Below are 27,090 nucleotides of genomic sequence, written 5' to 3' on the forward strand. Positions count from 1 at the left end.
TTTTGTTTGGGATTGTCGATTTTGGCTCTTGAAAATTCTACAAAAAAGTAAAAACAAAACAACGATCAACCTATTTTAGATTACAAGTTAAACTTACAGAGCATTTTTAAAAAATAATGAGTATTTCAAAACATACATATACTATATTCCATTTCCATTAATAATTTATAATTTCTTCATAGTGATCGCATAATTGTTATGCATTTAAGTATATTATGCCTTTCAGTGTGATTATAAATATACCTTTTTAGACATTAATTTTGGTTTATTGCTGATAATGTAGAAACAGGTATTTTTATGTTGACTTGATAACTAGCAGCCTTGGTTATAATTCTTTTACACTCAAGCTCATTTGCATTTCTGTCAGCAGTTTATAGTTTTTGTTCTAGATTTACTTCAATGACTGACCTATAGTTCAGTGTCGATGTGTTATAATGGACCCCTTGTCTTGTGTTTCATAATCTTTTAGTATTTTGCAATTTAGTATTTTGGTATTTTTGACCTGTCACCTTTAGATGAAATTCTTTTTTTGTTACTGATTAATGACTCATTTAAATAATGAATAAAGTGATTTCATTAAAAACTTTGCATCTTCTTGATAAGCAACTTTTTTCTAAGTCTTTTAAATGAGGCCATGTGAATTTTTTCTTTTTGCTCACTGCGACAAATAACTGAGAAATATTCTAAAGGAGATTTAATTTGGCTCATGCTTGCAGAACTAGCAGAACTTGGGGTGATGGGAGAAGCAGAGGGATAATGCACTCTCCTTTTTCATTCTGTTTTCAGACCACAGCCCCTAGGGTGATGCTACAGGTATTCAGGTGGGTTTTCCTGAGTTAGTTGGCCCTCTTGGTACTTGGTACAGGAGTGTTTTCCTTAACTCCTAGGCACTTCTCAACCTGATCAGGCTGGGAAGATTAACTCCAACAGTGTGGAATTGCTATTGTTCTCTATTAAACCAACTTTGCATTCTTTAAAGCAGCCTAGTTTTGAAATTATTATTGCTTATATGCAAATTTCTTATCTTAAAAATATTTATGTGTATGAGTGATCTCTCTTCATGTATAGCAGAAGAGAGAATCAGATCCCATTACAAATGGTTGTGAACTAACGAGTGGATGCTGGCACTTGAACTCAGGACCTCTGGAAGAGCAGCCAGTGCTCTTAACTTCTGAGCCATCTCTCCAGCCCCAATTTCTCAGTGTAGTCTTGGCTGTCCTGGAACTCACTCTGTAGACCAGGCTGGCCTCGGACTCACAACTTCACCACTATATTAGTGGCTATTCGTTTTACTCAGGAATCAACTTTCAGCTCTGTTCATTTTTTTCTCCTTAGTTTTCTGTTTGAGTGTTGTTCCAGTTTTAGTTGGAACGTATAGCTTTCATTTTACTTTGTTGTTTTTTCCAGAAGATTGTTTTTCTTTCATTTTTAAGAGTCTAGCTCTTGGGGGATCCAAAAGATGATCCAATCAAGTCTGCCCACCTGAATTTGATCCCTGAATTCGGTTCTTCCACATGTGTGCCGTGGCATGCTTCCTCCCTCTCCAAATAAATATTTGTAAACAGTTTTAGAAAAGGATACAACTCTTCACATGGGCTTTGGCTGGGGTTATGGGTCAGAATCAGCAAATACAAATTAGGGCCCTTCCCAGCTTCACATGATTGACCCCTGACCTTCCTGCTGTGAGTGGGTGCACAGCATTAGGTGATGCTTCAGAAGTGTCCCTGATGGTAGCTGCTCTGTTCAAGGTGATGAACTTGTTCATGGCTTTACCCTGACGCACGTGCTGTGTACAGTCCATAGCCACCACCGCCCGGCTTCCCTTCTTACTTTTTGTGTCATCTATTATTGGTTGTTTTTAAAAATAACCCATTGATTCCAATTTGTGCTACCATAAACTAATGGTGTGGGGCCATCCATCCTCTGGAGTGTGGTCGACCTGTTAGGGTCCACAGCCTTTAAAAAAACTGACCCTTCCCCAGAAGCCATTGAATGTCCATAGCTACTCGGGGTTGAGGGTCTGTGAACTCCTCTCCCTTCCATGATAGATGTTGACTGGTTTGATTTGTGCGCTGGCAACCACAGCTGCTGTGAGTTCATGGGTGCAGTGGTCCTGTTATGTCCAGAAGACACTGTTTTGCTTGGGCTCTCCAAAATTCCCAGCTCTTGGAATCTTATTCCTTCTCTCTTGGCACGCTAAATTTTCACCCTATAGTACATTTTAATTTATGATATCTTCTAAATTTGTGTAAAGTAAAAATGACTTTTAGGCCTAACATTTTCAGATTTAGTGGATACAGTGGAAAGCCTGTATATAATAATAGCCCAAATTTAATAGCTGATAAAGTTTTAACCCAAAGACCATGGATTATCTCCGTTTCTGCGGTCATTAAAAATAAGGAGAATCAGCTGGACCTAGTGGCAGAGGCCTGTGATCCCAGGTACTCAGTGAGTTCAAGGGCAGCCTGAGCAACTTGGTGAGACCCTGACTCAAAAGTAAAAATAGCCAGGAGTATATAGCTTGGTGGTGGGGCTCTTGCCTAAAATTTTGGACCCTGGGTTTAGGCCTAGTCCATCAGAAGGAAGAAAAGGAAACAAATACTGGAGTTTGAAGGGATTATCTCTTAGACCCTTCTTATGGGAATCTAAATAGTTCAGCTAGTGTAGAAATCAGTGTGGAATATCCTAAAAAAAAAAAAAAAACCACAAAAAATAAATAAATAAAATAAATAAAAAATAAAAAAACCACAAAAAACAACCAACCAAACCAGAACTGCCATATGATCCTGTAATAGCACTTGATTACACACTTGAAGGAGTAAAAAAGTCAACAAGTAATAAATACCTACTGTGTTAGTTAAGAATGCATTGCTCTAAAGAGACACCATGACCATTGTAACTCTTATAAAGGAAAACATTTAATTGGGTGACTTACAATTTAGAGGTTTGGTTCATTATGTCATGGCCGGACACATGGTACTGGAGGAGTTGAGAGTTCTATATCTTGCAGGAAAGAGGAAGTGAACTGAGACATTGGGTGTGACTTGAGCACATATGCGACCTCAAAGCCCTGCTCCACAGTGACACACTTCCTCCAACCAGGCCACACCTACTGCAACAAAGCCACACCTCCTAGTAGTGCCATTACCTTTTGGGGGCCATTTTCTTTCCTATCACTACACCTACACATTCAGGTTTATTAGTGATTAACAGTATTCACAACAGACAGGATGCATGGGATCAGCTTAAATATTTATCAGCCAATGGGTGGTTGAAGTTGTGCCATATAAGCACAGTAGACTTTAATTCTGCCATAATGAATTAGGTTATATTATTTACAAGAAATGGATGGATCTGGGTAGCATCATATGAAGAAAAATGAGCATGAGCAAGACTCATGCATTTTTTTTTATACATAAATCCAGATTAAAATACCTACAAATCTAAGTAAAAGACTTAAAAGTAGAAGGGTGACTTTGGGGAGTAAGATTGGGATAGTAATAAGAGGACTTACGAGAAAAATATGTGATATACATGCATGAAAATGTCATAATGCAACATTATTTTGTGGGCAGTTGTGCCTGTGCTTTGACTAAAGTCAAATTAAAAGCCATATAAAAAACTAAAACTGTGACTTTATTCTTTAAAAAAAGCATTGTATTGAGTCAGTATTTTTGATAGTACATTTATTTCTGTTGTGCATTTTATCCCTTACTTTAGAATTTGATGTGAGTTGTTTAACCTTTGTGGGATGGAGGAGGTGAGAATCAGCCATAGTTTTGTGTATGTTGTACCACTGAGCTACACTTTGGATCCTTAAAGCAGCTTTTTGGTTTTTTTTCATTTTTGTTTTTTGAGGCAAGGGCTCCACTAACTCAGGTCGTCTATCCTCGAACTTTAAAGGTTTCCCAGGATGACCTTGAACTTTTATCCTCCTACCTTAGCTTCCTGAATGCTGGAACCACAGCATGTACACCATGCCCATTTTATGTGATGTTGATGGAACTAAGGGCCTCAAGCATTCTAGACAAGCACTCAACTAATTCATATGTCCCTATCCCTAAAACTAGTTTTGCAACTGCTCTTGCATGTATAAAAATGAAATCTCATTTATGGACGTAGAAATTTGAGTTTCATACGTGAAATAAATTGGTTGTCCCCTTGAAAGGCTGTTAGTGAGCAGATGTTTCCTTTTAATAGGTAAAGAAAAGTCAAGAATCAAAATTGTTAGCTTCATTTAGGTGCAACAGTGCAAAGTATGTTAATTGTATTAAAACATTTAATTGTAGTGAGAAATACATGACATACATACAGCTTAATGTCTTAGTCATTTCCAAGTTCAATACTGCTAAGTGTGGTCTTATTGTTAAACAGCTATTTCCTGATTGTTTTTTTATCTCGAGAAGCAGTAATTATGCTGTTAAACCCATGACTGTTCATTCTCCCCTAACCCCAGCCCCTGGCACTACAGTGCACTTTTAGTCTCTGCCTTTGACTGTAACAAGCTTTCTTGTTGGACTGTCTTTGGATCACTAGGTCCCCTCCTCCCCCCAGATGACATGGAGACTTACTGTTAATTATGAAAGCTGGGCCTTTATCTTGGGCTTGTTTCCAACTAGCTCTTACAACTTAATTAACCTAGATTTTTTTTGAATTAACATTTTGCCACATGGCTTAGTTACTTCTTAGTTCCTATCTTCACAGTGTACAAAAAGATGATACCATAACCTTTAACTACTTTTAATGGAGTGGAATCTTATACCATATACTATTACCCTTCTTGTGACTTATTTTACTTATGTAATGTAGTCAGTGGTTTGTCATTTTGCAACAATTGTCAGAATTTCTCTTTTGTTTGGCTTAATAATGTCCTACAGTATGTTTATTCATTGATCTACCAATGATATTTACATTGCTCCCACCTCTTATAGTAGTGCTGTTGTGAGGTGTACTTTAAGTATGCTTTGACCAGCATTTTTTATTTCCTCAACTACCTCTCCAGCCAGTCCCATTCTGTTCTTTCTTGTGAGTTAAACTTGTTTGATTCATGTGTATAAGGTATTTGTTTTGCTTTGCCTGGCTTGTCACTTAGCGTAATGTCCTATTGTAGGTTTGTTCATGCTTGCTTGTTAGAAAGGATTTTTTCCTTTATATATTTATATATTTCATTATATATACACCAGATTTTTTTTTTATTCATTTATCTGTTGAAGGATACTTAAGTTATTTCTGTATCTTGGCTGTTGTGGTCAGTGTTGCAGTAAATAAGGGAATGCAGAGGGGTCTGACATTGCCTTCCATTCCTTTGGATATGTACACGTGGAATTGCTGGACCAGAATATCTGTATACTTTGGTCATGCATATTCATCTCCAACCGTTTTTTAGATGATTAGCCAATTATATTTTTTAAACTCAAAAAACTATTATTATTGTGTGTGGGTGATGTGTATGTGGGGGTGTATACTGTGGCATGTGTGTAGTTGGAGGACTACTTTTTCCCATCTCCCTTTATGTGGATTCTAGTATTGTTGGGTTTGTAAAGTGTGTACCTTTACCCACTGAACCATCTTGCTGGCCCAAGCCAACCATATTTTAATTAGGTTTTTTTTTGGGGGGGGGCTATCATTACTTGTTTTAGCTAAGCCAGTATTAGTATTAGACACATACTGTTTTTGTCTTTCTTCTTTCATTGTGTCTTCAAAGTACAGTTGGAGGGAACAAGATGGGTGTTTGATTTGTTGTAAGTGCTAGTAGAGATGCTCTTCCTGTTTTAATGACTATTGTTTTCAGTGCTGAGAACCCAGCACACCAGGCCAATGCTTTACCATTGAACTACATCCCCAGTTCCTGTTTTTTGAGACTCACTTTGTAGTTCAAGCTGACTTGGAATGTAGGATTCACCTGCCTCTGTCCCTTGAGTTCTGGGGATCATAGGAGTGTGCCACCATACCTGGTTCCATAATTAAGTTTTAAAGGACACAAATAACAACTTGGAATGAGGAGCTGTTTCTAGTGTTACAAAGATATATTCAGAATTTTTTCCCCCTGTGTCATGGAGAATTAGTCAGCCATACCTTGCCTGTGTAGTATAATCAAATAAGGTGGGTAAATGATAAGTTTATAAAGTGTTGATGCTTCATCATATTGATTATATGTGGTATGTCCAGCCAAAATTATCTCAAGTTCGTTTTTTTACTTTTTTAAAGTTCATGTTGCAAGTTGCAGCAATGTCTTGTCCTTTTGGCTTATGTATAGCAGCATTGGTCACTTAGGCGATTGCAAGTGTGGGTAAGTTTGATATTTAGATGGCAGCGAGACAGTTTTCCTATCTTATTACTCTTGGTTCTGTACTATATCTTTCCTCCTTGTTGTCTCATGCTCTTTGCTGATGACAGTTGAATCATTAGATTCAATCATCTGCCTTAGAGCAGACCTCAGAGTCTCTTTCCTTACTGTGGAAAAGTAGGTTAGTCCTGACAAAGAAACTCACTAGTGCCCTTTTTCCTTCACATCTTGTTCAAGAAAGAAATCCCAGGCTGAGGAGATGGATCAGGTTGAAAAATGCTGGCTCACAAGTATGAGCTCTTTGGGTCAGATTTCTGGACTCACATAAAAGGCCAGGTTCAGCAGTGTAAATGTGTAATCCAGGGCTGTGGGGCTGGAGACAGGAGCATGGGGATTCCTGGCAGCCAGTCAGTCATCTCCAGGATCAGTGAGAGGGCCTATTTCCCCCTCCTCAAGTGGTGAATTACTGACGGAGGAAGACATATGATGTTGACTTCTTGCCTTCATACACAAGTACACACACATACTTTATGCAGACACACAAAGAAATCCTGAGAGTTCTCCAGACCATGTCTGCCAACATTCTTTTCAAATTTAGTCTGTCAATTAGTTGTTGGTTGTTTTGTCTCCTGGATATTCTTCGGATTTGCTTTTGTCACCAGCAGGTGTCCCAAGGGCCAACCATTAGGTATTTGCTGAAAGAACTCATAGAACTCCGCACCTGTACCTTACCATAGCTGAGGGTTCCCACATTCTGACATGTTTTCATGAAGACCATTGTTACGAGTTGTTTTCCCATGGACCTGGTCCCAGAGCCACGCCAGCCCCAAATAACACACAGAGATGCTGTATTTGAAATAAAGCTGTTGGCCTGTTACTAGCATTTCTTATTGGCTATCTCTGTCTTAAATATTAACCCATTTCTATTAATCTAAGAATTTCCACATGGTCTTATCTTACTGGAGAGAGGGCCTGGAGTTCTATCCTGTTGGTCCTACATCTTGAAAGTCCTCCCTACTTCTTCCTCTCTCCTCCTAGTCTCCTAGTCCTGCTATCTTGCTTTCCTATTGGCTAACAGTGTTTCATTCATTAACCGATAAGAGAAACATATTTACAGAATGACATATCCCATCAGACCATTTTTATGGTTGCCTAATAGTCCATCATATTGGATATAAGGTAATAAATAGACTGGCTGCCAGACAACTTCTTTAGTTCTAAAGTTTGTGAGTCTCACCAGAAAATACAGGAAGTTTTAAGCTTTTATTTTATAAAATTTCATGTTTATGTCAGGTATGGTAAACTAACAATAAATTCTAATAAATGCATCACTTAGGCATGATGCCTATCAAGGTTTTGTTGTTGGGTTGTTTGGTTTGAAACAGTCTTGTTATGTAACCCTGGCTGGCCCTAGTGTTCCTTTTCAAAAAATTGACTAAGTACATGGCCTTGTACCTTCAGGTGCCAAAGCAGCATACCCTGACAGCACAGATACCGAGTCTGTCATGTGTCTGAGAGCACACAGATACTACGTGGACATGTATTTGTGGCTTGTGTTTTTTGGTGAAGAACTGACACTCTTATTTTCTCATCTAAAATATTGTTTGGGTTTTATGTTTTAAAAATGTAGTTTGTTTCTTTGGTGGTGGGGCATTGGATTTCTCCATATGATTGCTAGTAACAAAAAATAAACCCAAAGAGAATTGGATATCATATTAATGCATGTTCTTCCATTTAGCAGTACGTTAACATTCACAAAATTTATCACGTCATGAACCCTTCTTTTTTTTTTTTTTTTTTTTTGGCACTTTGAAGTTATAAATATCAGGAACTATTGTAATGCATAATCTTCATTGTTGGAATAAAGAGTCTGAGAGAAAAATAAGTCAGATTGCGTACTTTGTCATTACAGGGCTTACAGGTGGGATATGTTTAATTAATATGCATTTTTGCACTTTAATTATTGTTAGCAATTTTGTGTTCTTCATGAAGGTTCCAAAGAGAACAAAGTGAAATTGCTTGTTTTTAAAATAAAATACATACTCTTGTTCGTATGGTAGACAAATCGGCATTATGAAATCTTGTCAGAAAATCATGACAATTGAAAGAAAAAATAATTTTAAATGATTGTTTAGATTTGCCTATACCTCTAAGGAGTGGGATCTAGGAGATAGCAGTTTTGGAGCTCTCTATTTTTTTATTGTTTAATGAGTAGCTGCTATCTTGAGAGTGAGGGAAGCCATGAAAGCAGAAAAGATGGATGGTGCTGAGCACTTGGTGTGAAGACATGGCTGACTTTTCAGTCCTGAGGAGAGAAGAAGGCAGGCCTGCTTTCTAACCGACTGTTTTGAAACTTCACTGGAGAACATTCCTTCTCTCAGCACAGTCGTGCTCTCACCCCTCCTCCCATCTCCCTTTTTCCATCATTTATATACACAGACCTCTTCTGGAACCTTCCTTTGGAATTAAGGTGTTCTTAGTTGAGTGTCATAATATTTAACAAATGACTATATTGCTTAACCTCTTTTGCATTTCCCTTATTTTTAACATGGGACTATTTGTTAATATAGAAATAAGATCTAGTATAAAGTGTGTATCTGTATATTCATGTATGAATGCATGAGAGGGAAAATTAAAATTGTAAGCCTGAGGCTAGAGAAAAAGGATCTTGGCTAATTATCTTACATGACATTTGAGAAATTAAGCATTAAAATCTATGCTGTTCCACCCACTAGGAATTTCAGACCCCTGGGAGAAAGCTGGAAGGAGCGTAAATCATGAGATGTATACTATATGTGCTGGTGTACACATGTATATTAACATGTGAATAGGTGCATGTTAGTGAATGAACCCTAAGTGACAGGTTTAGTCAACATACAAGCTTGTTTTACTGTAACAGTTCTATAAATTTCACACGATTATTTTCTTATTTTATATATAAATATAAATTTATATATGCTTGAACATAGATAGACCAAGCCTACACAGTTTTAGGGAGAGAGAGAGTGTGTGTGTGTGTTGTGTGCCATGACATACATATGGAAGTCAGAAATAGCTTACAGTATAGGCTCTTACCTTTGTCCTTGTCTCCTGTTGTTTCTGTTGCATATTCTAGATTGGCTGGCTCACAAGCATCTGGAGATCCAGGTCTTGGGGCTTATGTCTCAAGTGCTGAACCATCTCCCCAGCCCCTGCATGTGTTTGTTTGTTTTTTGATGAAAAAAAGATTAGTCATCATATATTTTGTATTAATAAAGGATAAACTTTAAATTAGTTTTTAAAAGTCATGATATGTAGAGAAACAGAAATCTAATGTGTTGCCTGTGATTCAGTTTGTGCAGTTTGATCTCAGTATATCTTAATCCTTTCCTGTGAGGGTTCCAAGAATAGTGTTTAAAATGTGATACAGCATTAGACTTGGGGTGAGTCTGGAGTAGACTGCCTCCTCAGTACAGGCTGATATAATTGAGCATATACCTTAGAGTCTGTGCTTGTCATGACTGTGTAATCATTTGGGAAAAATACTTGCTTGGAGTATGTGTCTATGTCAGTGTCTATGGCTCAGAGATAGTTTGCTAGAGCAGAAGAAAGTGGACAGGCAGACTTTGCTTGTATGAGATGTGATAGATGACCAGAGAGGCATTTCAGATTAGTGGGAAAGGTAACATTAGTGGGCAAATTGTGGGGGGAAAACTAGATAGAGTTCTAACATTATTAGAAATGTGTAGGGTGTTTTTATTATTAAACTCATTTGAAAAAAAGTTGATAGAAAATGAAGACTTGATTTTTGTGGTACTCAATTGGAATATTTAACTGCTAAAACAATGAGACTATTTGGTTTTAAAATATGGAATCAAATTCTAGATGTAATGACAAAAATTATGTAACACATTATCAATGAAAATACTTATTATATGAAATGGATTTTTTAATTAATTTTTTTGAACTTTTTAAAATACTGGACCAAAGTGTCTATATTGAAACCCAGCAGAGGAAACTGCAAATCCACTGGCTCCACGTCTGATGTCAGAGGCTCAGATGGCTCTGCCCTTCCAGCTTTGCTGCATACCATGTTCCTGGCTCTTGGGCTGGCTCTGTTCCCTATATGTAGCTCTCTGTAGTAGATATGCCATAGCTCTGACACCTAATCTCTAGCACACTTCACAGCTTCACACAGTGGCCTCTCAGGGCTGCGTGCCTTTTTTGGTAGGCCCTTGATGCAGGTACTCCCACCACATAATGCCTGGCCACAGAGGAAGATTCTACAGCCCCCTTTACTCATGTATTTATATATATATATATATTTCTCTGTTGGTCATGGTGGGTGTAGTGTCCCATGTCCTTAATTCCAGCACTCAGGAGGCAGAGACAGGTTTGAGGCTAGCCTGGCCTACAGCAGGAGTTCCAGAACAGCCTGGGCTATTATACAGAGAAACCCTGTCTTGAAGAAACAAAAAACCACAACCTATTCAGCCTGTATAATGCTACTTGTATGTATGGTATCAGGGTTGACCATTTGGTATTAAATGACCAGTGGTTATGCGCCTCCCTGAGTCAGACTATGTTATATTCTCCTGCTCTCAGCATTCCTTATTTGTCTGTAGGTTCTTACCTAGGCTTGAGGCCTTCTGAGATTTTCCTCTTTCATGTAAGCATGTCTATTCATATTGTCCTTGCTCAGCTTATGTCTAGGCAGCCATGTTTTTGATACTTCACGGGTGTAGCTTCTGACATATCCAGGAGTCTCACAGCAGGCTCCCTGGTCCTCTGGCTCCATAGCTTTGCATCTTGATCAGTTACATTTTTCTGTAACAATCTGTTGCTTGTTGTGAACAAAAGGAATCCTCCCCCCTCCTTCCCTCCCTCTTTCCCTCTCTCTTTCCCTCCCTCCCTCAATAGGTGAAAACTACATTTCTCTGGCTAGACCCTGGAGAATGACTAGCATGGATGTTTTAAGACACTACTCAGAATTCATCCTGAAGTATTAGACAAAAAGGGATGACTTAAATGGAATATTTTATTTTATTAAACTGATTTCTTAGCTTTATCTGAGTTTTCCTTTTTTAATAAAAATGTCTCCAGTCTTATGAGGCATTATATGAAAAAATATTAATAGAAGAAAAACTTAAACTGTTATGTACAAGCCATCAGGTGCAACACAGAAAGTAGCACAATCTGGAATGAATTAAGTTTTTGGACTTTAGGAAGTTTCAAGTTTTAAGATGTTATGGTGATGTCTTAGCAGCAGCAGAGTCTATTAGAGAGGCCTTTAATGAACAGACTGACTTTTAAAGACATGTTTTTAAAGTATTTTCATTTTTTTTTTGACTACCAAAGAAAATGACTTAGACAACTAAAACTCACACAGTGAAAAATCTTGTTAAAAACAATGGTGGTGTAATTGTAAGTGATGCTGATTGACCATATTTAGTACCTATGATACTATGGGAAGTTGTGTTTTTTATGACAGCTGGTATTTACTGAGTTTGTAAGTGTTGTATGAAAGACACAGGCAGAGAGAGGAGTGGGACACAGCACAGTGCTCTAATGGGTTCAAGTCATGTGCTTCCTTTTTGCTGAGTCTGTTTTCCTCATGGAAAGTGTTGTTGGTGTCTAATTTGGGTAGTCTCAGCTCTTGTTTTTATTTGAAGTTTGGAGTTTACAACTATAAACCTGAAATAGGCTAGTACAAATACTGGGTTGCAGCATAGGTAGAGTTTGAGACAGGGTCTTGCCGTGTAGTTCAGCCTAGCCTTGAACTTAACTATGTGGCTTAGGTTGGCCTTGATCTCTAGAGTTCTAGGATTACTGGTAGGCACTGTTGTAGGATGTTCCTTAAGAGTGTTGCTGTCTTTAGAATGGTCTAATTTTATTAGAGTATAAACACTATATAATAGCTTCCTGGGTTGTAGTGTTGTTTAGAAGTTTTCACCCCTTATAATTGAACGCTGAACATTTGAGTGTTACATGACAACTTGGATTAGATTGAAATCTTTGAAATGTGCTCTCAGTTCATAGTCAGCAATTCTCTATGTACTACTGTATTTTAAATATGCTTTAAAAGATCAGAGGAAGAATAGATATTGAAAATCCTATTTCAGTGTCTACAAATAGTGTTAAGTATTCCCAAAATATATGACTATATTTCTTTTTGTGTTACAGTGACAGAGCTGAGTAGTTGTGACAGAGACCATACATTAACAGTTCTCATCACTCCATACTGTTCTTACCCTGTTAAATTTTTAGTGATATAGTTATAATGTGACAGTATACGCTGAGTGCCATGGCAGTTGTTGGTCTCTGTTATTTGTTTTCTTTATTACTAGTTCATGTCCATCAAAACAAGAGAAAATAGACCTTGAGTGTTTTGGGTGCATGCATGTGCTGAAGCTACCCAAGTGTTGTACATACTATGTGTGCACTGTCCCATAGAACTACACCATTGTCCCCTGAGTAGAATTTGGATTATTTTGTTGAATTAAATATCAAAAAAAAAAAAAAACAACAACAACAACAAAAAAAAAAAACCCAAGACATTGTTCGTACTATACAGTAACAGTACACTTGGGATAGAAGAATGTATGTTGACATAACCAGGGTAAGCATACTACAACATTCCTGACTTTGGGGATTATATTTGGAAAATTTGAAATGAAGTATTTCATCATGGCATAGCTTCTTCCTAAAAATAAAAAATAAGTTACCATCAAAACAAATTTCCAATGGACTCATTTGTTAGCTAAGCAGAGTCATTTACTGATGTTGAGTTCATTAAATTGTTGTATCACAGAAGTCAAAAAAATTATGCACAGAGACTTGTTTAAAACTTGTAGCTTTTTGGAAAGAATAATTGTTTTTAACACTTAACATTTGGGGTGACTTTGATAGACAGTTAAAAAGCAAGGCATGTGTTATATCGTGGTTCTCCTGGCTCTTGAGGAGTTGACCGATGTTATTGATGCTACTGTTGTTATTTACTGTAGAACTCACTTGCAAGTTTAAAGTGGCAGAAAAATTAACCTTGTGAGTACTCTTTGTGGAGTACATACAATGTTCCCTCCCTCCTCCTTCCATCTCCCCCCATCCCACAGGGCTTCTCTGTGTGACAGTTTTGGCTGTCCTGGAACTCACTCTGAGTCCTGGGATTGAAGGCATGCCCCACCATTGCCTGGCTACAAACAAGTATTTTCAAAGTTGAGGAAACACCTAAGTGCAAACAAGTAGAATTCACTAAAATGTGCTACAGCGAATAGTGATCAATATGTATGGAACAGATAAAATAATGCAAGATGTTCAAAGCCTATGGTTGTTAATGTGTTACTCATTAGCAAATAATTTGCAGAAAATATGTGAATCACTGTCATGAATGCCATCCACTCTTGTGGAGTTAAAGTAGCACTGCCTCCACGGTTACTTGTTGAACAAAAGCTGAGTATCCCGACTGGCTTACTGTTAGTAAAGTGTTTGGCTTGTTTGTTGTTACAGCTGTTTAAAGGCTGAGGTTGAAATTTTTGTAGTATCAAAACTGCTTACTTTTGAAAGTTGATTTTTCTTCAGATTTATGGGTTTTAAATGAATATGACATAAACTTAGAAGATTAAACAATGTACACATTTTGAGCATGGTTGTGTACACCTTTAATTCCAGCACTCAGGAGGCAGAGGCAGACAGATCTCTCTGAGGTAGAGGTCAACCTGGTCTGCAGAACGAGTTCCAGGACAGCCAGAGCTACAAAGAAGAACCCTATCTTGAAAAAGAAAAAAACCAAACCATAAAACAAACAGTATGCATGTAGTAAAGTATGTTGCACCCTCCTGTATACAAGTGCCATCAGAGAAGGCAGAACACCAATGTGCGTGTTCAGCCCCATCTATAGTTGCAAGGGGGCAGGGGGCATTTTCAGATGGTGTAGCAAGCACAAAGGAACTCCCATGTTTCAGAACCTCCTTAAGTGTAGAGTGAGGAGCTTCTTTCTACCCTTTGATTGGTTCTGTGCTGTAGTGACACTGTAAGGCAAATGATAAAGGACCCACCCAGTAGAGCTCTCCAGCTGCCTTCGGGGTAATGAATTTCTTCAACTAAAAATCACATGCTGAGTGTGGTGTATCAGTGTTTGGCTGTACCTATGTCAGTGAAAGTATCATCAGGATCCAGGAGTGCTGGCTGCTTTTTGCCAAAGACCTGGGTTCAGTTCCCAGCACCCACATGATAAACTCCCATCCTCCGTGTGTGACTACAGTTCCTGGAGATAAGAGATCACTTTCTAGCTTCTATGGGCATCTGCATGCATGTGGTGCACATCCATACACTCAGGCAATTGTACACATAAAAATGAATAAGGTGTAAGAATGCAATTGATAGTTAACATCTAAGACTGAGTGAAGTTTCTGGGCTTCTGAGTGGCCAAAGGAGAGGTATGGAACACTCACATATTTTGAAAACGTGTTCTCTTTTCATCTGAAATATCTTGCACTAATCTTTAAAATTTTGATGAAGTCTAATTCATTAGTTTAAAAATTTAAATGTTTTAATTGTAAAATATGCATAATATAAATTCTCCCCCCCCCCTTTTTTTTCCCTGTGCTGAGGATTGAGCCTAAGGCTCCAAGTATGTTAGGGAGAGTTCTCCCTTTGTGGTTCACTTATAACTCACAACTAATATTGTATGTTGTGTTCTCCTCACCCCTTAATGTATTGCAAACAGAATTGACATTGTATAGGATTCTTTTTTTGTTTTTTGTTTTTTCCTTGTTTTTGAGCTGAGTTGTGTAACCTGTGCTGCTGAGAGCTCTCTGTGTAGCCTCTGCTGACCTTGGACTCATGATCTTCCTGCTTTACCCTCCTTAGTGTTAGTATTGTAAGTATATGCCATAGCATCTAGCTTGTTTATGACTTACCTACAGTAGGCCAAATGTTTTATGGAGTATCTTTATGATTGTTTGCATGCTTGTATACATTCGTACTTGCATACTGAATTGGGTGTACTATAGTCAAAAGTATAAATGTGCTATAAAATGCTTTAAGTTTCATTTTTCTGTTTATAGCATTCATTTGTTAAAAAATTTTTTTTTCGAGACAGGGTTTCCCTGTGTAGCTTTGGAGCCTGTCCTGGAACTTACTTTGTAGACCAGGCTAGTCTTAAACTCAAAGAGATCTGCCTGTCTCTGTCTCCTGAGTGCTGGGATTAAAGGCGTGCACCACCACCACCTGGCTGTTTGTAAATTTTTATTGCAGTCTCACTATATGTAATGCATATATGCGTGCATACACACATGTGCATGTTTTGTTTTTTTTTTTTTTATCATAGGTGCAATGGATGAGCTTCACAGTCTGGATCCAAGAAGGCAAGAATTACTGGAAGCGAGATTTACTGGAGTTGCGACTGGGAGCACCGGGAGTACTGGGAGTTGCAGTGTTGGTGCGAAAGTGAGTAAAATTTAATCTCATTTAATGTCCTTTCTTTGTGTGAAGTGCTGTAGAACACACTTTTGGTGGGGCAATTGATGAATGGAGTTGAAATCCCAGGACTCTTGTGTTAGAAGGAGAGAACCTAGTCTTATAGACTTCACTGACCACCATAGTGTACACACACACACATACACACACACACACACACACACACACACCAACCACTGAAACTACAATGTATCTTTGGTGCAGGAGCCCTATATACATGCTTAAGGACAAACTATTACTTTTTATGATTTTTATAATGTGTAGAAGAAATGTTAGTATTTAGAAACCTGATTTTATTTGCTATGCATAATATTTCTATATTATTGTAGTTGTGTTTGAAAATTCTTGTTATTAATTTCTTGAACAAAAGGTCTTGCCCGTGCCTCTGTGTGTGTATTTCCCTGCTTTTCCTGTAACAGTTTCTAAGTGTGAGGTTTTACATGGAAATTTTCACTCCATTTTAAATTGATTTTTGCACAGAATTAGATAAAGGAATGCAATTTCCTTCTGCATGTGGATATGTAGTTTTCCCCACCAAATTTGAATAGATTAGCATCTTGAAAAGGCTCTGCCCATCTGGCTTTGTGTGTCCTCTGCTTGGTTGACCTGTGTGTCTTAGTCTCAGTAGCATGCTGTGTCTGTTACAGGTGTTTAGTATAATTTGAAATCAGGTACTGTCATACCTTCAGCCTTTCTCAGAGTGTCTTTGGCTACTTGGTGTCATTAACATTTCTATGTGGGTTGTAGGATTTTCTTTCCTTTTTCTGTTTCTGTGAAGAATGCTTGGCTTTTGATAGAGGATTGTGTTTGATAACATAGCTTTGTTGCAATATTATGCTAGTCCTTGACATCTATTTTGTAGTGTCTCCAATTTGTCTTTATAATGTTTTAAGGTTTACACACACACACACTTAAATTTTTGTATCATGTTGTTCCATTGTATGGGATTTTGTTCTTGCTTTCCTTCTCGGTGTTTCTGATATATAGAAAAGCTACTGGTTTTGAATATTGAACATGAATCCCAATATTTTGTTCAATGTCTATCAAGTCAGAGTTTTCCAGAGCCTTTAGAGAGTCTTGAGTCGGGAGCATGTTATCTGTAAAGGGTGATTTGAGTGCACTCCTGTCATATTTATGTGTCCTTTGTTTTTGCTCTTGTCTTATAACTCTGGCTAGCAATTCAAGTACCATATTGAATAAGAGTGAGGAAGTGGAAACCTGTCTTGTTACTGATTTTAGAGGAAGGACTTTCAGTTTTCTTCATTGAGTGTAATGTTGGAAATAGATTTGCCATCAGCCTTTATAACATTGCAATATGATCCCTTTGCTGCTAATTTCGTCAGTGTTGGTCATGAAAGGATGTTGAACTTTGTCCTCAGGTCGTTTCCACATCTCTTGAGACTGTTGTGATTTCTGTCCCTGGGTTCATATGCTGCATTGCATCTTCTGATTTGTGTTTGTTGAGTCATCCTTTATCCCTCTCATGATAATTTCATGTTTCTTACTTTGAGAAACTGCCAAATTGTTTTCCAACTGTTTTGTATCTTCACCAGCAATGCACAAGAAGTATAATTTCTTTATCCTTATCAGTACTTATTATCTCTTCTAGTGTAGCATTTTGGTTTGCTGTATAAAGCAACACCATGTAGTATTCTGGTTTACATTTCCTTGTTGACCAGTGATCCTACCAACTTACCATTTATATATCCTCTCTAATGGGGTATCTAGTCAAATCCTTTGCCCTTCTTAAAGTCTGGTTGCTTTTAAATCTAGAGTTACAAGGGATTTTTATGTGTTATGGGTAATAGACCCTTGTAAGAGAAATTTGCATAGTTCAATGTCACATAATGTATACTCACCCCCCCCCCCCCAAGATGTTGTTGAGGTGTGAATATATTGTGTCCCTCACAAACTCATGTGCTAAATAAACACTTGGTCCCCAGCTGGTGGTGCTATTTGGGGGTATTGAGGAAACCTTAGGAGATGGGGCTTACTCAGTGAGACAAACAAGTTACTTAACTATCGGGTAAGCCTTTGGAAGAGTTACCAGTTTCTCTTCTGGTTTCCTTTGTCTCTTCTTCATATTCCCTCTGTGATGCTATGGACTCTAATGCATGGGTCCACATGATGAAACGCAGAAAGATGGTTATAATTTTGGCCCCTACATTCAGGTCTTGGATCATTTTGATCTCTCTCTCTCTCTTCCTCCCTCTCTCTGTGTATGTGTGTGTGTATCTATGTGTTTATCTAGTTGTTGATTCATTGAACATAAATATGTTAGTTTACTTCTCTACTCATACCACACTTGCAGTGTAGTTTTCTGGCATATTTTAAAAATGAAGTGGTTCTTGTTTAAAATTATTTTGGCTGTCCTCTTTCATTTCAGTCTGACTTTTAGAATCAGTTGGTTACCTTCTGAAAAGACAGCTGCAGTTTTGGTCAGAGTTGCAGGTGATGTTAGGTCAGTTCAAGTATTACATTCTTAGTAAGCTGTCTAGTCATTATATTTGCTTAGGTCTTTTGTTGCCTTTCAGTGGTGTTTTGTGGCTTTTGGTGTATAGCTCTCTGAGTTTTTCCTTTTTCATAGTATGATATAGGTATTGAGTTGCCTTGTTTTCTTTCTCTTTTAGCAGAATTGTTCTCTTCATTTTATTTTCATTTGTTCATTACTGTTGAATAAAAAGTACAATTTGGGTGTGGCTCTTGTGTCCTGCAACCTAGTTGAACTTAGTTATTAGCTCTGCTGATTTTACCAGAAGCAGTAAGCTTTTGGAGTTACTCAGTGTTCCTTATGTACACAATACTGTAGGCAGAAGAGCAATTCATGTCAGTTGTCAGCTCTTGTGGCAAGAAACCCTGATATTGACAGCCTTCACCATAGGATTGGCCAAAGGAACAGGCCAGATCCTGTTTCTTTGTCATTTGTGAGTGGAGTCATTTTAAAGCCCAGTGCTGTTCTCCTCCTCCTTCTTTTGATTAACCATTGCAACTGTTACCTCTACCCCACAGCCATCCTCTTGAGAAAAAGAAAAGGAGTGCTCTTTACCATATCATCATGGCTGCTGTTTTATTTTACTGTTCAATTATCCCCTAAAGGGTTAGAGAGTTTGGAATGTGTATGCACTTAAAATGTCATTTTCCTAGGTGGATATTTCTGAAAGGCACGTCTGATTGCATACTGCCTTTCTTGGAAATTTTTAAACGGTTTAACATAATTTTCTAGTTTACTTAATATTATTAATCTCTTTTTGATTCCTGCCTTGTCTTGTGGCCCAATCTTATGCTTCTCCTCTCCATTTTTTTCTTCACATTTATACTTTTCTCTAGTCTATCAAACTGATTTCTTCCAACAGGCAGTTCTTCCTATCTTTTTTCTTTTGACTATGCAGTTGACTTTGTTTCACATGTCCTTGACCCTTTCTTTCATCAGATTCACCACGGTTTGAGATGAGGTAGAATCTTGAGACTGTTTCTCTGACTGCCAGATTACCCAAATGCTAATTAGGTGGACCTCCTATTTCCTTCCATTGACACCTAGATGTACATGAGCATACTTCATTACATCAAGTTTAGATTGCTAATATGTTGAGGACAAAAATATTTGCATATCTTAATTTGGGGAATGAAATAACTTTGGGAGTTCAAAGCAGGGCTGAAGATGGTCAGTGGTTAAGAGCACTGGCTGCTCTCTAGAGGACCTGGGTTTGATTTCCAGCACTCACGTGGTCCGTAGCTCATAATAGTCTATAACTCCCATCCTAGGTGCTCTGATATCCTCTTCTGTCTTCCATGGGCAAGCATGCAAGTGGTGCACAGAGATACATGCAGGCAAAACATACCAACATTTAAAATAAAATAAAAATAAATTGTTTTAAAACTTAAAAAAAAAAAATCAAAACAGTGTACCTGATTCTAGTGTGGTTTTTGGGGTAGTTTTAAGTTTTTATTTCCTACACTTGTATTGGGCATTAAAGTTTGTACATTCTAGATAAACACTGCCACTGAGCTATAGGCACAAAGTTTTTTTTTTTTTTTTTTTTTTTTTTTTTTTGAGACTTATATTTTAAAAAGTATCAGGGAAGCCTTTTAGGCCTGCTCTTGTATTATTCTATTACTGGTAGCCAGAGCTAGCAAGGTTTCTGGAAATGAAAATAGAGCCATAGTTTGGTTTACTAATAATATTCCTTACCTCTAAGCTGGTAACATCAGATGAGTATAAAAACCAAAGCCATCTGTTTCATACTTGTTTGTGTATAGGAAAACCAGGGTCTTGTGTGTGCTAGGCAAATTCTCTATGTTTAAGTTGCCTGCCCAGCATTTTGGCATATATTTTAAAGAACTCATTATGTGTCAGGTTTCATTTACTATTCTTGGTTGCAGACAGAATTATATACCTGCCTCAGATAGATATATTACAGTCACTCTAGTAGCAGCCAACACAGAATAGGTATAGCTATTAACTTCTATATAGACATACCTGGTTTTTGCATATTTATCATTTAATCTAGTTCATGGGAGTTAATAGGGTTGTCATAATGTTAAACTTACATTTCAAAACATTTCTGTTAAAATATGAAATGTTTTAACTAAATCCATTAGCCTAACTGATGGATACCTTTTTTTCTTTTGTTTTTTGAGATAGGCTTTTTCTGTATAGCCCGGGCTATCTTGGAACTAGCTTTATAGAGCAGGCTGTCCTTGAACTCACAGAGATCCACCTGCCTCTACTTACTCTGGAATTAAAGGCACACAGCACTACTGTCCAGCAATTAATGGATATTTTGAAGTAGTATGTCAGTGAACTGAAGTCTCAGGAAATGGGAGCATACAACAGTTTTTTTTAATTTCTCTTATTCATAGGTACAGACTGAAGTTAAAATTAATAGAACCAGAAGCACAGTAATGGATGGGTGTTTGGCAGGTAGCAGAATGCCAGTTTAAATTGTAGGAAGGGCCCAAAGCCTAGTCCACTTTACAGTCTTGATCAGAGCTAGTGCTGGTTAAATGCTGAGATTCACAAGTCATCTAGTCTGAATTGATGATTTCATTTTCTTCTTTTGTCCATTCCAGATTTTTTTACTAAACCATTTTGGGGTGGTTTTCCATTTATACCAATTATTGACTTTTATTTACAGAAAAGAAACCAGATTTAGCTATCTCAAGGAAGGGAAGAGACTCACAGGTTGGTTCAGAGACTGAGGAGATGAGACTTGACAGAAGGCAGGCAGCCCTGGCCCTCTCAACCACAGGTTCTGTTTTCTTCTGATTGTGGTTTTTGTAAGGGATCCCAGCCCATGAAGTAACACCTTTTACCTCTACCTTGTGCTTATGTCCCTGAGATCCCTAGCTCCAGGACAGCCATTCTCAACCTGTGGGCCACTCCTTTAGTAACCTCTATCTCCCAAAATATTTATATTATAATTCATAATAGCAAAATTACAGTTATGAAGTAGCAATGAACATCATGTTATGATTAGGGGTCACTGAGGAGCTGTCTTAAAGGGTGGCAACACTAGGAGGATAAGAACTGCTGCCTTATGGGAAGGAGTTGGCTAGTTTCATGTTGCTTTTGTGTGTTCTCTCTCGCTTTTACCTTTAGGCATGGATCAGGTTAATTTGTAGTCTCTCCAAAAATATAAGACGGCACAAAACAGAACAACCTTTGCTTGATTGACCCAACATTAGAGTGGAAGTTGAGTACCTGAGACAGGAAGTGTTCATTATGTAAGACTAAATTTTGAATTAAAAAATTGAGATAGTGCTTTTTAGGGAAGCAGGGACTTTTTATATTAGATTAGCATGGTTAGATGGGGGCATCTATTGGTGAAGTACAGCATTGCATTCAATTTTTCAACTCCCCCCACACCCTGAATTTTCATATTGTCTTTGTAGAAGCATTTTGATAACTTTCTGTGTAGGTCAAATACTGACTATCTGTAGGTAATATGAATCCTGCTATAAATGCATTTCTTAGCTTTGTCATTGTGGCACTCAAAGAGCCATAGACAAAATGCCATCCAGTGTGTGGCTGATGTAATTCCAGAGAAACTTTGTTAAAAATGGGTGGCCAATTATAGTTTGATGTGGTTGGAATGATGATCCTTAACACTTTTATGACCTTATTTATGCTTATTGGATACATAGGGACTTAATAAATAATTTTCTACTTTTTAAATCTTAAGTGTGAGTGTGTGCATATCTGTGCTATGCATTATGTTGGGAGGCCAGAGGACAACTTTGGGAGTTGATCTCTCTTTCCACCTACATGAGGATTTAAAATGTGGAGGCATTTAAATGAGGTAACTAGTTAATCTTTAAATTTTAGTTTTAGTAGTCTCAGTTTTAAAAATCATATCTGCTAGTTTAAGTATTATTCTTCAAAGTCTTTATAAGATTACCAGTGAAACCTTTACAGAGTTACATATCAGTAGCTGTCATAGAAGTGCAAATCAGAACTGTGATGGGGTTTCATCTCACTCTCACTCGAATAGCCATTTCCACCCCCCCCCCCCAAATTAACTTTCTGGCAGTGATGGGAACAGAAAGAAATTGAGTCACTGCCTGTGAGAATGCAAATTAGGGTGGTCATTATGGAGAGCCATAGGAGATTCCTTAGAAAAACCAAGTCTACAAGGTGGACTATCTGTCTTGCTTCTAGAATATACATGAAGGAAATGAAATTAGTATATCAAAGAGATACCTGAATGCTGATGCTTATCGTAACACTAATAACTGCAGTAGGGAATCAACTAAGATATGCATTGGTTGATGATGAGTAAAGAGAATCTCAATCTCGCTCTCTCTCTCTCTGATATACACACAGAGGAATATTTTTTTCAGTGATCAAATTGAAATCCCAGGACTAGAGGGGTGGCTCAGTGCTTATGAGCCCTGCTCTTCCAGAGGACCCATATTCAATTCCCAGTACCTGCCTGGCAGCTCACAGCCAGTTCTAAATCTGACCCCATCTTCCAGCTTCATGGGGACTACACACACAGTACACAAACATACATTCAGCATACATTCATCCACCTAAAATGCAAAAAGTAAAATCTCACAGATATTTAACTTTTATCAGCACTGTTGATGGCTCATTGGTTAAGAGCACTGGCTGCTTTTCCAGAAGTCCTGGGTTGGGTTCCCTGCATCCACATTTTGGCTCACAACTGTAATTCTAGTTTCAAAGAATCTGATGCTTTATTCTGAACACTTTAGTGTACTTACGACAAGCTGGCACATGTATATACCCAAAAATAAAAGTAAATAGGCATTTAAAAAGATAAACATTTGCTGTTTGTGCCAAAACTAGGAGGACTGTAGAGGACACTGGTAGGTGAGATAAGTTAGGTGTAGAAGAACAGGTACTGCATGTCCTCAGTGCTATGTGGAAACAAGAAGAACCACTCTCCAAGTAGACTTCTAAAAGTGAGGAAGAGGAAAGGGTGCATCATAGGAAGCTGGGACGCCACATGAGTTGGACAAGTTGTGATAGTCTACTTTGTATGGAACTGTGAGAAAAGGGCTGGAGCAGGTGATTAAAAATTGGAAGTGACAACTACCCTGATTTGACTGTCATGTATTGAAACACTACATTGTGCCCATAAATGTGTTACATTAAGTAAAAACAAAATATGTAAGTGATTGAGAGAAAAATGGCCCCTTACAGAATTGAGTTACATTGGGAAGTACTTTTTTTTTTTTTAAACAGCTCAAAAGAATGCATTTTTGTAAGAGTTAATAGTAGAACAATAAAGTACTTAAACTAGCATACTATTTTGAAATATCCTTTTAGAGAATTTAATTGATTACTTCTATTTAATACCAGAATTTATGGTTGCTTATTAATAAAATATTTTTAAGATCTAGGTTCAGTCTATTTTTTGGGGTGGGGAGTGCTACAGGGTTTCTCTGTGTAGCTTTGTAGACCAGGCTGGCCTGGAACTTACAGAGGTCCACCTGCCTCTGCCTCCTGAGTGCTGGGATTAAAGGCCTGTGCCACCTGGTCAATCTAAATTTTAAAACCAAAGGACAAAAGTGTTAAGTAAATAACTTTATGGCACAGGGCAATGTGAACATATGGGGAAAATGCATATTTATTGTGACACAGAAGGTAAAGAAGAATAAGTGGTATTTATGAAGAAGTTGCTAATTTTACTATCCAAGGAATCTGTACTAAGACTGTTAACATTCAAATAATTGACTTTAAATAGGAATACCTAGAACCAGACGCTGTCACTTAATATCTGTAATCCAAATACCTGAGAGGCAAGAAGCAAGAATGTAATTATAATTATACCATCACAATCCATATAGTGATGATGGAGCCATTGAAATAAATAGCAGGGCTCAGTAGTAGTCCTCATTGTATTTGCTTACACAGCTTACTTAGTTACATGATGCAACAGTTATGTTACTACCACTCATATTGGAATAAAGATAATCCTTAGGATATTACAGAAGAAAATCACAAAGAACTGACAGATGAGAATACACTTGGTCAAGTCACTGGATACAAGTCATTCCAAAATTATTAATATTTCTACATACTAACAAATGGAAAGTTTTTGAAAAGGTATCCTGTACAAGATCATAAAAATTACAAGATACTTCAAAATAAATCTATTAAAATATACTTGACAGTTTCACCGAGGGCTATGAAGTACCTGAGTGAATGAGAGATCTGCAGTACTTATGTTAGGAGTGGAAAGACTCAGCATTATACTGCTCTCCCCTCTTTATAAGTTTGTAGATCAGTGCAATCTGAGTTAAAAATTGTGGTATTAGAGAAAGGTAAAAATTTAATAAACTTCCAAAATTTGTATCAAAATGTAAGGTCAAGATGCCAAGGTATGAGAACATTCTTGTGAATTCATGGCCAGGTGGGGCTAAGTGACTTGTCAAGATAATATTTATGGACAGTACAGAGCTGGGGGAGTTGTACTATTAGATGTCAAGGAATATGGTAAATTAAGGCAGTGTGATGCCAGCACCAAAATAGAAGTTAAGAAAACAAGTAGAGTCTAGCAACATAACTTCATATTATAGAAGGCAAGCAGCTGTTAAATCATCCAATCTTCTCCCTTTCCAGAGGTATATGACCCTGCCTCATTTAATTTTGAAAGTATTTAATACTTTGTAGTTAGTATTTCAGTTCTTACGTTTTTACTGCAAATTTATTCATAACTGAACTTAATGATTTCATTACTTCATTTCCTTTGTAAAGCTTTTTGTTTTCTCCACACTTAACAGTTACTTGTTGGATTAGTGTAATCATCCATGTACTTCTTAGTAGAGAGGAGCAGACATCATTTTAAAATACTAATTATTCTTCCCCTCTTTTTTCTTGTTCTTTTAACCTCCTGAAGTACTGCCTTCATGTTTTCTCACCGAGGCTGTTTGCTCTGTTCCTTTGGGATGTGCATTATCCTACAATTGCTCTTCTAACCCTGAATATTTATTTCCATCTGATTTGTATTTTCCCTGTATCCCGTATCTTCAGTCTCTTGGGTTATTTCTTTGTTTCGGTAAGACACATTCTCCAGTTGTTTCCTCTGGAAAAGAACATGGTGAATGTTTTGAGAATGTGCATATTTTTGTATTTGTAATTTTATGTTCATTTATCTAGGAGTAGAATTGAAAATTCTAGATTGGAAATCATTTTCTCAAAAATTTGAAGCATTGTTCCATTGCTTTTTAGTTTTCTGTGTTACTGCCCGTCACTCTGGTAGCATTCTGATGCCTGGTCCTTGAGAATGAATTGCTTCTCCTCTGAGGCATTTTAGGATCTTGTCTTTATCACTAGCATTTAATCTTCATTACATGTGCCTTGAGCCTGATTGACTCAGCAAAAGCATCCTTTCAATTTAAAGGTTTCTTTCTTAAGAAAAAGAAGATTTTTTTTTGTCTTTAATTATGTCTATGTGTGTGGGTATATGTATGTTAATAGAGGTACATACAAAGGCAAAAAGGGGGCACCAGATCACCTGGAGCTAGAGTTAGAGGAGGTTGTGAGGTACCTAACGTGTGCTGGAAACTAAACTCACATCCTCTGCAAGATCAGTGTGTGCCACTGAACCATTTCTTCAGCCCTTCTTTCTAATTTAAAATTTATGCTTTCCAGTTCTAGTCATCATCACCATCACCATCATCTTCCTTTCCTTCCTACATCCCCGTCTTATTATTTGGACCAGAAACTTAACAGTCTGGTTTGCTTATGATTGTCTTGGTCTCTTTTGGAGGTTTCTTTAGCTTCTTAAAAATGTATGTTATGTGTATGCATGTTTTGCCTGTCTGTAAGTATACCATGTACATGTGTTAGATTCCCTGGAGTTTGAGATGGTTGTAATTCATCATGTGGGTGTTGGGAATGGAGCTGGGTCCTCTGGGAGAACAGTCAGCTACCACCTCTCCAGCCCCTTTCAGCTCTTGATGTCTTTGTTGTTGTTGTTGTTATTTCCACTTCCATTTTCATTTCTGAGTAGTTTTCCTTTTTTATATTTTTGGCTCTTGCCCAGATGAACACTTACTGATTCTAATATTTTTATTTGTTTTGTTTTTCTTTGAGAGAGGGTTTCTCTGCCCTAACTGTTCTGGAATTTACTCTGTAGATCAGGCTGGCCTTGAACTCCTAGAGATATTTTAAGGAAATACTCCTTAAATTGTAATTTTTGTTATTGTCTCCTTTCAGTAGTCTTTAAGTAATTTACTGTCTTCTCTCTGTAGCTTCCCTAGTTGCTTTCTTTCTCATTCTTTGTATTCAGTCCATGAGATGGTTCCGTAGGTAGAGGGGCTTGTTGCCAAGCCCAGCAATCTGAGTTCCATCCCTGGAACACACATGGTGAATGGATAGACAGACACACACACCCCACATAAATCTAATATTTCTTGTGATTTCACAATGTCCTTGTGACCTTCGAGCTTTCTTAAAGCACACTCTGCTGTGTTTATTGCTTGTACCTCACTGACACTATTTCCGAAGCTTCTGCCACCTTTCATGTTCCAAAGTCCGATTGTAGTGTTCTTTCTTATTATAAACCAGTTTTGTAATGTTGTATCTTATTTTGAAATAGTGGGCTACAGTTTTCACCTATTTTGTGGGTGTTTCTTGTGCTTTTGTTAATTTGGGCTCTTATTACACCTTTGTTTCCCTTGCTGTAACTTCATAAGATTGGTCCATTTTGTTTGCGTTTTGAGAAATCCCACGGCCTGAACACTAAGGTGGTTCAGCATAGCTTTCCCCACAGAGTTCCTTTGTTGTTGGCTTTGGGTTCACTTCAAAACTGAGGCATTTTTCCTTTCTTTTTGAGATTTCTAGGCTGTGCCTTTAGAAATTTGTGTGTGTTTATACA

General features: G+C 37.6%; 1 protein-coding gene across 3 annotated transcripts in view; it reads left to right on the forward strand.

The window, feature by feature from the left end:
- Window positions 1-27,090, forward strand: part of Tlk1 (tousled like kinase 1) — a 103,822-nt gene that overhangs the window by 18,081 nt on the left and 58,651 nt on the right. For all 3 annotated transcript variants that reach the window (XM_051184507.1, XM_051184509.1, XM_051184508.1), the window contains exon 2: window positions 15,594-15,712. In XM_051184507.1, coding sequence (XP_051040464.1) covers window positions 15,594-15,712 — 119 coding nt within the window. The remainder of the gene's footprint in view (window positions 1-15,593; window positions 15,713-27,090) is intronic.

Source organism: Phodopus roborovskii, unplaced genomic scaffold (genome assembly GCF_943737965.1).
Source record: "Phodopus roborovskii unplaced genomic scaffold, PHOROB, whole genome shotgun sequence".
NCBI lineage: Eukaryota > Metazoa > Chordata > Mammalia > Rodentia > Cricetidae > Phodopus > Phodopus roborovskii.